At 37.8% G+C, this 13345-nt stretch overlaps 1 protein-coding gene across 1 annotated transcript in view; it reads left to right on the forward strand.

The window, feature by feature from the left end:
• Window positions 1-13345, forward strand: part of LOC148811427 (deoxyribonuclease-2-alpha-like) — a 39051-nt gene that overhangs the window by 17742 nt on the left and 7964 nt on the right. The window contains exon 4 of the mRNA XM_088908765.1: window positions 3425-3509. Coding sequence (XP_088764891.1) covers window positions 3425-3509 — 85 coding nt within the window. The remainder of the gene's footprint in view (window positions 1-3424; window positions 3510-13345) is intronic.

A 13345-nucleotide genomic window follows, 5' to 3' on the forward strand; every position in this document is an offset into this window, starting at 1 on the left:
CAGTCAAACGCTTGAGCAGCTGTCTCCCGGTGAGTGCCTCCCCCCACTGCGCAGGTTGCAATGCCTGGCGGAAGCTCTGCCCCCCCCAGAGCACACACCGCCTCAGGACACTCCATCTGGCTTCTCTGCTCACCACCGCCCAGGACCTGGCTGACGCTGTCCCCGCCATCTATCTCCCCTCAGGAAGCACCGTTTACACAGCGGAATTCACAGACGCCAGTGGAACGAACAATTCTCCCAGATATCCAACTGTTGCCCATCACTCAAGAGAAGGAGGGGGGGTTGTACTTGCAGTGCATCGGTATAGATGGGAAAGCCAGAGCCGACCGCTACGCCGCCCTTGTGTTTGGGGTGCTTATCATTCTCAGTGCATAACAAGGAAGATTAATAAACATAAACATAATCTCATGGTTAAATAGTCAAGTCTAGCCATGTGTGAGTCTAGTGTCACAGAGCTTCAACAGCAGATGACAACTTGTGAGTTCGATTAAGAATGAATAAAAGCATTTCATTAATAACGCGTTTGCGTTTGTCTGGGTGCTGACAAAGTAAAAAACAATTACTTTTTGACAATGAAGAACTGTGTGTGTCTCTCTCTCTGCTGGTGTTTGTAATCGTTTTTATTTTTAAATACATTTTAGCAAAGTAATGTACCATAAAAGTATTGTGAGACATATTTGGGTTAACATGTTCAGTGTTCAGTGTGTGGTCATTTGTTTGGTGCGAGTGAAGTTTTATTTAATCTCTGACCCAGGGAAAAGTGTGGTGTGGACGGCTGAGGAGAGAATGCAGGCTCGCGCTGTGTCCGTTATTCTTTTTTTCTTTTTCTGGTTTGGTCGGATAGTTTTTGTTTTTGATTTATCAATAAAGTTTGATAATCGGCCAGTGAAAGCTCTGTTGTCCTTCACATGAATGCCTGAAACATTGTACCGAACCCAGGATTTTACAGTATTTTTTCTTTAAAATACCAATAACAGCAACATACAGTTTACATAATATATTGATGTTCCAAAATTAATATCGTTTATGACCTTTATGACCTTCATTATGCTCTTCGTTAATGTCTAAGCCGGAACACATCTTTATATCTCATTTTGTATGTCTTTTTTTAAAAAAATTGTTTGCCCAGCCTAACAGTATTGTTGTTATTGTTTTTATCCTGTAAAGCGCTTTGAGGAGCCACCTTTAAAGGCGCCATATACAATAAAGTTCATTATTATTACTATTGTTAATTTGCTGGACAGAGAGGTGAACATTATTACACAGAAGACAAAGATAGCGATTTACTTTGCATTGTGCATTGTGCTGCTGTAATACAGTTTTAAATAATTAAAAGTCTAAACAGTATCAGCTTTATTTATGGGTTGTAATTTAAAAAATTTAAAAAAAGTCAAAAACCGCACTCAAAATGCAATTTATAGGTTTCTGGCAAGAGGAGACACCCAAATTTAATAATGTAATATGCCACTATTTGTGCATGAATAAGGTTATACTGCTATTTCCTTAGATACTGTACGCGATTCCATGGGGTTTTTTTTTTAATCCCCGGCGGAACCGGGCATCCATAAGAATCAAGTAATAGGTTTATTCCATGCTGAAAAAAAGAAGAAAGAAAACACATTCCATAAGAATCAGCGCTTTTATATAGCGCCTTTAAAGGTGGCTTCTCAAAACGCTTTACAGGATAAAAACAACAATAACAACAACAATATTGTATTTCATTGCACTTTGACAGATCGTCCTTAAATCAATTGTTGATTTAGTTTGACAGTAACCCTAACACTAACCCTATTTTATTTTTTCAAAGAAATGTTTGTTAAAAAAAAAAGTAATGGCTCTGGCTGGATTCAAACACCCAACATGTGATGTGTGAGTCGGGAACCTAACCCACAGCGCCACTGGCAAGGTCACATGAGGAGTGTTGAAAAAGCCCTACAGAAACATTATCAACAGACATCGTACAGCATGTACTATTCTTGTGTTGCGGTACATGAATATAATTATATCGTTATTAATTTCTTTAGATACGCGATTCCATATTATATTCCATTTTAATCAAATTCTAAAAGTATGCTTGTTGACTCCGGTATCATGTTGGTTAAAGACTTCGATGCTTAAAATGTTTAGGGAGAAATGGAATACTGGTGTGTATTTTTTCTTTAAAGTACCGAGACCAGCCATATACTGTATGTTTATGTTCCAAAATTAATATCGGTTATGGCTTTCACACGCGTTACAGTATGCTCCTATTCTTTTTTATGCTCAGCTACTAAGATTTCCCTTCAGTGGTAAAATTCCATATAAATATTCAATACTTAAACGGGCACAGTAAAGACATTTAAATCTTTCTACGACCGACCAACGCACCACGAGTGCCCCTGTCGGTCAACCAATCACGTACCGCGGTATTCTGCGTCATCTCCCATCACGATGCGCAATGACGTAGCCAATTATCCCCAGTACGTGCCTGTGCTGCGCACTTTGAATGGCTGCATCTGTAAATCCAGGGTACATTGTCTATGATTTTTTTTTGTCATAAAGAAATTACTATTGGATTTTAAAGTTTTTTTTTCCTTTCAATAGTTCGTTTTGAAACGATTCACCAGAATGTATTCTTGAGGAGAGTAATGTTTGTGAGATGCTTGCCTTGCCTCGCTTCTTTTAGTCAACTGTTGACTCTTTGTCAACTGCTGCAGTTCAATTCTACAGAGCTCTGCTGGTTTAAAATGCAGAAAATGAGCTCTAATCGCATAAGATTATTCTAGTCTTGCCACAATGCTCATGTCAAACATGGGCGACCCCTAAAAACAAGAGCTATTTTCGCTTTGTAGGCCACTACATCACCTAGAAATGATCAAGGCTGCTTGACCCATCTTCTCTTGCCACAGGTTCTGTTCATCTCCCAGAAGCACCAGTGCACCCACAGACTGGCAACAGACACTAGTATTGTTTAAGTGCCCTTTTTATTTTCTAGTGATCACAACAGTTAACACTGTCTGTCCAACACCCAGGACACATTGTACAGTGTCACAGTTCTAGAGCAGTATACAGTATGTAATACTCTTTTATGTGTTTTTGGAATCATACAGGTTTATTCTGTATAAGCTGCCAGACCACGATGAAGGAAGAGGTCTGCGATACCTCTACATGGATGACCATACCAATGGCTGGGTATATGGGAAGAAATTGGTGAATGACTCCAAGAGTGCAGTGGGGCAGACTTTGCAGCCTTTTTTGTCTTACATTCATAAAAAGGTAAGAAACCTTTATTTATAATCTGTGTCATCTCCCAGAAAGTGAGGTCAGGATATACATTGTCTTTTCGATCTGTTTATTTTCACAGGCTTCTCTTATAATTCAAAAGCCTTTTGTGCAATACAAATACAGACTTTGTATTGATATTTTTTATATTCCTTCCTAAAAGACTGTGGACTTTGGGTATCTTCTATACAATGATCAACCTCCAAAGTCATTTAAACCTGCTCCTTCATCTTTTGGACACAGCAAAGGTAAGTAACATTTTATAATGTACAGATGCAGCCATTCAAAGTGCACGTTACAGACACGTACTGCAGGTGGCGTCGCGCATTGTGACGCAAGATGACGCGCGGCACCGCAGTATGTGATTGGCTGACCGACAGGGGCCCTCGTGGTCCGTTGGTCTGTCGTAGAAAGACTTACAGTAAACGTCTTTGCTGTACCCGTTGTAGATATTGAATTTTACCACTGAAGGGAAATCTTAGTAGCTGAGCATAAAAAGAATAGGAGCATACTGTAACGCGTGTGAAGGCCATAAACGATATTAATTTTGGAACATAAACATACAGTATATGGCTGGTCTTGGTACTTTAAAGAAAAATACACACCAGTATTCCATTTCTCCCTAAACATTTTAAGCATCGAAGTCTTTAACTAAAGAGATACCGGAGTCAACAAGCATACTTTTAGAATTTGCTTAAAAGGGAATATAATATGGAATCGCGTATCTAAAGAATTTAATAACGATATGATTATATCCGTGTACTGCGACAGGGCTGTGTAGGGCTGTTTCGCCTCTCTCTTCATGCGACTTCCCTTGTAGCCTACTGGTCTACGTGCCTGATTACCAACTCATGGGTTGTGTGTTCAAATCCAGCTGGTGCTGGATTTTTCTTTTAACAAACATTTCTTCGAAAAAATAGAATAGCGATATTATGGACAATCAATTGACTTTTATATTTCAAAATATCACAACATGATCGATTCTAAGTCATTTTTGATAACAATGAATAGTCGCCTTCTTCCCTTCTTACAACGGTCCCTGCTTCTGCTTCCTGCTTCTATTGTGTGTGTGTGTGTGTGTGTGTGTGTGTGTGTGTGTGTGTGTGTGTGTGTGTGTGTGTGTGATAGAGTAAATGGCGACTGTCAGAAGATAGGACACAGCGGCTCAGGCGCCCGCTGAATGGAAAAGTGGCACTTTAATGTTCTGTATGGCTAATACTAAAGCCAATACTAATATTCAATACTTTAATATCCTTTTCTGTATGTTTAACAATAGTGGGTACTGGCCTAATTCGTCCCTGCTCCCGTTGTTAGGTGTTAATGTGTTGTTAAGTGTGAATTTGTACCTGTTTCCCTGAGGTCTGGTTTTTTTTCTGGAAAACCATAACTCTGGTCTTGTCCAGATTGACTGTCGGCGCCCAGGTCTGACAGTGCTGCTCCAGCAGTGCCAGGTTCTGGCGCAGCCTCTGTTCTGTGGGCGACAGCGGGACCAGGTCGTCTGCACAGAGCAGGAACTCGATTTCCATAATTAATGCAGATCAGTAAATCAAGGGACAAAACAATTATTGCGCCCGGGTCCTCAATGGGCTTTGACGTGCTAATGCGTTGGTTTAACAGTCCGGGTGTGGCAAGCCTCCAATGTCTCCCGACTTCGGCAAAAGGCACCTAGCCTTCCTAGGATTGTTGACCGGGGCGGGGGACATTCGGGGATGTAAGTCTGAGAAAGACAGTCTCACGTTTGTGGACAGTCTGTCCACAAACAAAACATGTAAAAAAAACAATTACTTTTTGTCAATGGAATCCGGTGTGTGTGTCTCTCTCTGCTGGATGTCCCTCTCACTCTCTGCTGAATGAATAAAAGCATTTTATTAAAAACGCGTTTGCGTTTGTCTGGTATTTACTTTGGTCCCTTTTAACTGTTTTTCGATCTACTGTATTGCTTTGAGATGCCACTTTTAAAGGTGATATGTAAAATAAAGTTTTTTATTATTGTTATAGAGAAACATGATCAGATTTTCCCTGGTTCAGAAAAAAAGATCTAAAGTGCTACACCTAACATTCTTAATTCGATGTATTTAAAGCAGTGAACTACTGTAGGTGTAACATAACATTCAGAAATACAATCGAGAATAGTTTTGTGGTGTTTGTTTAGATGAAACGTTCCTAAAACGTATAACGTAACAAAATTAAAGACGATTAAAATCTGTAATCTTTCCACTTGTACCGTATGTCATCGGAAAGTTTCTGCTTTGTGTAAGGATAGTATCAAAAAGTAATCTTAAGTGGTGAGAAAGCTGTGCTCAATGTATTTAAGGGACTTAAAAGTAAAAGGAGATGCTTCATATTGCTTGACTAATTTTAAAAACTACAGATGCAGCCATTCAAAGTGCGCGTTACAGACACGTACCGCAGGTGGCGTCGCTCAGTGTGACGCAAGATGACGCGTGGCACCGCAGTACGTGATTGGTTGACCAACAGGGGCACTCGTGGTCCGTTGGTCTGTTGTAGAAAGACTTACAGTAAACGTCTTTGCTGTGCCCGTTGTAGATATTGAATTTTACCACTGAAGGGAAATCTTAGTAGCTGAGCATAAAAAGAATAGGAGCATACTGTAACGCGTGTGAAGGCCATAAACGATATTAATTTTGGAACATAAACATACAGTATATAGCTGGTCTTGGTACTTTAAAGAAAAAAATACACACCAGTATTCCATTTCTCCCTAAACATTTTAAGCTTTGAAGTCTTTAACTAACGTGATACCGGAGTCAACAAGCATACTTTTAGAATTTGCTTAAAAGGGAATATAATATGGAATCACGTATCTAAAGAATTTAATAACGGTATTCGTGTGCTGCGACAGGGCTGTGTAGGGCTGTTTCGCCTGCCTGTTCATGCGAGCTGTCTTGTAGCCGACTGGTCTAGGTGCGTGACTACCAGCTGGCAGGTTGTGTGTTCGAATCCAGCTGGTGCTGGACATTTCTTTTAACAAACATTTCTTCAAAAAAATAGAATAGCGATATTATGGACAATCAATTGACTTTTATATTTCAAAATATCGCAACATGATCGATATTTGCGATATTTTGAACATATCTTCCCTTCTGACAGCGGTTCCTACTTCTATTGTGTGTGTGTGTGCAACAGAGTAAATTTTTATAGAGAAATGGAGGCTGGACAGTATGCGTTACAATATAAACATTTATATTGATTTAAATCGTGTTCTGATTTAAATCGCAAACGCGTGTTTAATTATATGTGTTTTTTAATCATAATCAGGCTAATGCAACATAAATTGATACAGTATCTTTGTCTTCTAAGTATCTTAATAAACTTTCAGCATAGCTTTCTACCCGTCAAGATTTATATTTCTTGGGATTTTGGGATCAAACGTGGAAGGATTAGATTATAATCGTTTTTATTTGTCAAATACGTGATTGTATTTCTGAATGTTATGTGACACCTACAGTAGTTCACTGCTTTAAATACATCGAATTAAGAAAGTTATGTGTAGCACTTTAGATCTTTTTTCTGAACCAGGGAAAATCTGATCATGTTTCTCTATAACAATAATAAAAAACTTTATTTTACATATCGCCTTTAAAAGTGGCATCTCAAAGCAATACAGTAGATCGAAAAACAGTTAAAAGGGACCAAATTAAATACCAGACAATCGCAAACGCGTTTTCAATAAAATTATTTTATTCATTCAGCAGTTTGTGAGAGGGACATCCAGCAGGGAGAGACACACACACCAGTTTTCATTGACAAAATTGTTTTTTTTTCAATTCCTCTTGTCTAACAGGAATGTTTTGTTTGTGGACAGACTGTTAGACAAGAGGAAAAGACCGCCTCCTCCTACGAAGCATTAATCGCGTATCTAAGGAAACTTTGCAGTATACCTTTGTTCATGCACATCATTATACAGTACAGTATCTCAATTTGTATTTCGATAAAAAAAATCGTTTGCCCAGCCACTACTGTTGTTATTGTTTTTATCCTGTAAAGCGTTTCCTTTTTCTGCGTTTTCCATTTCCTTTTTCTGATCACTCGCTTTCTGGATACACATCTCACCTGTCCTGTTCTTTGTTTTCCTGGTTTGCTGATTATGCCTGCTGCGGTCCACTCCTACCCTCACACCTAAAGAATACTATTTTAAATTTCTTGGCGCAGTTCATTAACCCTTGTATGTGCTGTCCGCGCCGAAAATGCAATTAAAAAAAAGTCAAAAAACGCACTCAAAATACAATTTATAGCTTAATAAGATACACTCCACAGGCAAAATTAAAGACAAAATTAAAGACGATTAAAATCTGTAATCTTTCCACTTGTACTGTGAGTCATCGGACAGTTTCTGCTTTGTGTAAGGATGGTGAGAAAGCTGTGCTCAATGTATTTAAGGGACTTAAAAGTTAAAGGAGATGCTTCATATTGCTTGACTAATTTTAAAAACCAAGTTATAAATGCAGACGCTCCCTCGGTGCCGCGCCGGGTGTAAATATCAAAGTATACATTCCCAACAAGAATTGTACCCATCTGTCATGCAAATAAAACACCTTGAATTGAATTGAATTGAGGGAGAGAGGGGGGTAGTGTTCTGATTTAAATCGCAAACGCGTGTTTAATTATGTGTGTTTTTTAATCATAATCAGGCTAATGCATTTCTACATTTTCTGTATGAACCAGCTTAGAGGTTCATACAGAAAGACAGCTTGTGTTTAAATTGAGTGTAAGGTAATTTATGCTTCTAAAGTCATGGTCAGCATTTATTATTGTACTGTGCTGTAAACTTTTTCTGTGTCTAGTCACATTATTTTATAGCGTTTTTATTGCGTTATTAAATCCGGTGGCGCTGTGTGTTAGTTTCCTGACTCCCATTATTTAAACTGCGACACTGATCATTCATCTCTAAATAAACTTTATTTTATATAGCGTTTTAAGCGAATAGGTAATTAGATTGCTCATAAACCTAATCGCTTTTTCTACATAAACACAGCGTGATTGCTCTCTGAAAATGCTTTTCCTTTATTTTTAAAGTAGGCTCAGATTTCAACTATAGATCGTATTATTATAAACTTTCTTGGAAAAATGTATTTTATGTAAACCATGTTTGCTATTAATTCATTTAGGGCTAAAATACGTTCATTGTCTTCCAATCGAGTCGAGTTGACATTGGAAGCCTGCCACACCCGGACTGTTAAACCAACGCATTAGCACGTCAAAGCCCGTATTGGTATTGAGCCAGTATTGTCTTTAGTATTCCCCCCCTCTCCCCTCAATTCAATTCAATTCAAGGTGTTTTATTTGCATGACAGATGGGTACAAGCAGTGTTGGGTATGTATATTGTAACGCTTACGGCAGACAGGCACTGTGTAAGAGCCGGCGCACCAGAGCAGCGCACCGAGGGAGCGTCTGCATTTATAACTTAGTTTTTAAAATTAGTCAAGCAATATGAAGCATCTCCTTTTACATTTAAGTCCCTTAAATACATTGAGCACAGCTTTCTCACCACTTAAGATTGCTTTTGATACCATCCTTACACAAAGCAGAAGGGAGATCTTAGTGCCTGAGCATAAAAAGAATAGGAGCATACTGCAACGCGTGTGAAGTCCATAAACGATATTAATTTTGGAACTTAAACATACAGTATATGGCTGGTCTCGGTACTTTAAAGAAAACATACACACCAGTTTTCCATTTCTCCCTAAACATTTTAAGCATCGAAGTCTTTAACTAACGCGATACCGGAGTCAACAAGCATACTTTTAGAATTTGATTAAAAGGGAATATAATATGGAATCGCGTATCTCAAGAAATTAATAACGATATAATTATATTCATGTTGCAAAAGAACTGCAACGGACATAAAAACTCCCTTGCTTTTAACAGAGCGTTCCATAATTTCTAACTACGAAAATGCCAGGTGAAAGGATTTGTAAACATATTTTGTTAAAGCGAGTCAGTTTTTTCCGCAACACATAAAAGACATTTTTCCAAGAAAGTTTAGCCTTTGTCACTAATGAAACCACTAAATAAAGACATAAATATAGAAATCTTAAGATTTGTTCTATTTAATGTTGGTAGCAGGATGAACTGTCAGAGTGTATATTTTGTCGCAGAGTTGCTGCAAGATGTTAACAGTGAAAAGGTATTTAGAAATGAGTTATTTCAAGATGAAAATTTTCAGAATAATTGGAAATCTAGCAGGATAGAGAAAGCACAGAAAACTGGCAGTTAGATTGATCAGATTAGTATGAAAAGTCATTTAGCAAAGGGAATGAGAAGAGTGACAAACTAGTATACTTTAGATCTTTTTAAATCTGATCATGTTTCCCTATAACAATAATAAAAAACTTTATTTGATATATCACCATTAAAGGTGGCATCTCAAAGCAATACAGTAGATGTAAAAACAGATAAAAGGACCACAGATTACAAAGTAAATGCATATAAGAAAGACAAGCAGTTAGAGGTGCTACCAAAATTAGAAAATGAAGCAGATACAGACACTAAGTCTTCTGAAAAGAAAGGTTCTGAGGTTAGATTTAAACTGGCCCTGGTGTGTGTGTGTTTGTGTCTGTCTGTCCTGTGATGGACTGGCGCTATGTCCAGGGTGTATTCTGCCTTGTGTCCGTCGCTTACTGGGATAGGCTCCAAATCCTCTGTACTGGATAAAGAGATTAGAAATGGATGGAAGTAAAGGCACTGTGTGGATGGAACTATACACAGTGTTAGAAACCCACTATGAAATGGCAGCATCTCACTGAGAATAAAACATTTTATAGGGCTGGCTTAAGGAAACAGCCTTTCCACCTCTCTTGCACATCAGTATCCATACCTAGTTATTTAAACAAATTGCCTCTAATTATAAACATCTTAATATGCTGGCTCTGTGGATCCACATCAGCTATGTTTGCCCATTCCTTCAATTCATGTGCATCCAACACACAGTTCAAAGCTAGAAACTACACAAAATCTAAAATATGAGCTCTACTTGCCACTTACAATACCAACAGTACCAGCTAACTTTAGTAGTGACATTTTCATGGATCTTTTTAACAATAAAATTTACAACATCAGACTTCAGACACAATTAAACAGGCCTCAAAAAAGTCTGGTACAAACATTTTCAGCATGGAATAAACCTTTACTTTAATGGTATAAACCTTAAATGGATTCATATTCTCAATAAGATTTGGTGCTCAGTAACATGACTTAGAAAATGACAGAAGACATACGTATCATGCTTATCCTTCTATTTTTCATAATCGTAAACTCCTTAAGGCAGTTACATTTTCTCTGTTCTGACCTGGAGTTACAGAGAAATTTAAATTCTAATAAGAGATTTGTAATGAGGAAAGTCATACCAATCACTCATACCAGGATTTGCAATTACAATACAAATACTTTCTTTCTGTATGTGTTTATTTTGCAGTTTGAGTCTATGGCATTCCTTTGGGGGTCTATACTCCAAGGCATGACTTTTTTATGGGAACATGACATTTTTTTAAAGTCTTTTAATGCAAGCTTCATATAAACCCTTAGCAGTGGTTACTGTCTGGAGCAGGTACTTGAATGGCACAGATTCATTGAAATGATTCAATTTCTTTTGAAAATATTTGGGATAATACATATTCCAGAAATCACAGCCGTTGAATTATCCAGAAATTAATTTCTCTCAGGGTGTATTTAACCCCTCATGGATGGCATTGTATGAAATGAGTTTGTAGTTCCCCATTTGCCTCTATTATGAGATGCTGTGGACACTATTTTATACATTTTAGGAGTGTCCATAGGAAGGTATGTTCTAGAAAGAGTGAACTTCTGTTTTGCCATTATTTTTAATAGGGGCGTTACATGTTTACACTTGGTGCTCCTACTAGAGGAGAGGATATGATTAATCTAGGCTTATCACAGAAACTGAAACACATCTGGTTGGTGAGTCTACTGTGGGTAAAATGTTACTGGTACCGCATGTTGTAAAGCTCGGTATTTTCTCTCTTGGCCTGACTTTTTTTAATGTCTGAGTGTTAGAATCCATGTTGTTGCTGGTAAGGGAATGGTAGGTGCTGTGATTGACACAGTCAAAGCCTTGTACAGAGATACCATTGTAGCTGTTTGACAGTATTTTAGATGCCCTTAGTTAAAAGCATGGGAGGAAGTACTGCCAAGGGAAGGGGGGGGAGCAAGGATTTTTTCTTTGAGTTTGTGAGGTTATTTTTTGTTATATTGTGTTTCAGAAAGCAAGAAAATAAGATTTACTGTATGATAAAAAGAGAAAGAGCTGGAGTAGATCCTCAGATCAGTTTGCTACCAGCAATCAAACAAAAAAATGGAAAGAATTGTCTCCTCCTGATTGGAACCTTTCTTACTGTCTTATTATAATTTATCAGGCTACCTTTTAATTTCCACTGAGAGAAGGAAGTCACTTGTCATGCAGCTATTTTATTCTTCATTGCACAATATGCTCTAAGTTAGCAAATGAAACATGAAATAAATCAAGAATACGATTAACATGAATGTATAAACATCCAAACTATACTTTATCACATTTAATTATTGGGTTAGCTTTTTATTGAGCCAAAATGTTATAAATGTGTGAACGTCTGTAAAATGGAAATATTTATATTTTTCTCTTTTCTGTTACCTGCCTGACAGCATTTTGTATCCCATTCTGTATATTACTGGAAAATATTAGACCCAACCTAAAGAATTCATGGGGGTAGTGGGACACAGTACTGCAAAGAGTCTCCTAAAGGGACAGAGCTATTAGTACTTATGTGTTTGAGTCTGGAGAATATAGTAAACTCTAAACATTAAGGGAATGCATGGAATCGGAAAATATAAATTGCATAGTACACAAGACTTAACTGGTTTTATTCTAGGAAAGCAGACAAGACTGAGTCATGGGACTCAGAGGATCCAAGGCTAGACTAAGTATAATAGGCTTCGGGCTTCTATTGTGACATCTACTGTAAATTACAGAAATGTTAAAAGTAAACAAAATAAAGTAACTAAAATGTGGTCTGAAATCACCCCTTTAGACACCCCTTTTACTTCACTGGTGTCAGATATGAAAGGCAATAGTCTCCCGTTCTGTCTGCTGTGTGTTGCAGCAGAGGGACTCCCTGCAGCTGAAAGGGGCAGAGTAACTTGCATGCCCTCTAGTACAGTTTACACATGCACGACTTTAAAAACTAGCAAGACAGGTTTCAATTCACATTAGCTGGCGAGCCTTGTTAAAAAAACGAATGATAATGTAACATGCCACTGTTCATGAACAAAGTTATACTGAGATTTCCTAAGATACGCGATTAAAAAATAAATAAATAAAAATTTGAATCTCCTGCGGAACACATTCCATAAGAATCAGCGGTTTTACAGTATATATCGCCTTTAAAGGTGGCTTCTCAAAACGCTTTACGGGATAAAAACAACCAGAACAGCAGCAACAACAATATTGTATTTCGTTGCATTTTGAAAACCAAGTAATAACTTAACTATACAGTACGTGCAAACGTTTTGTATGTTGCTGTCGTGAATGCCTGCGTACCCATAAGTATCTTATTTGCCTTGAGTCTGTCTACAGTATCTCTGTCCCACTACCCCCCTCTCTCCCTCAATTCAATTCAATTCAAGGTGTTTTATTTGCATGAAAGATGGGTACAATTCTTGTTGGGAATGTATACTTTGATATTTACACCCGGCGCGGCACCGAGGGAGCGTCTGCATTTATAACTTGGTTTTTAAAATTAGTCAAGCAATATTAAGCATCTCCTTTAACTTTTAAGTCCCTTAAATACATTGAGCACAGCTTTCTCACCATCCTTACACAAAGCAGAAACTGTCCGATGACTCACAGTACAAGTGGAAAGATTACAGATTTTAATCGTCTTTAATTTTGTCTTTAATTTTGCCTGTGGAGTGTATCTTATTAAGCTATAAATTGTATTTTGAGCGCGTTTTTTGACTTTTTTTTAATTGCATTTTTGGCGCGGACAGCACATACAAGGGTTAATGAACTGCGCCAAGAAATTTAAAATAGTATTCTTTAGGTGTGAGGGTAGGAGTGGACCGCAGCAG

The sequence above is a fragment of the Atractosteus spatula genome (assembly GCF_055471065.1).
Source record: "Atractosteus spatula isolate fAtrSpa1 chromosome 11 unlocalized genomic scaffold, fAtrSpa1.hap1 SUPER_11_unloc_1, whole genome shotgun sequence".
In the NCBI taxonomy this organism is placed as follows: Eukaryota; Metazoa; Chordata; class Actinopteri; order Semionotiformes; family Lepisosteidae; genus Atractosteus; species Atractosteus spatula.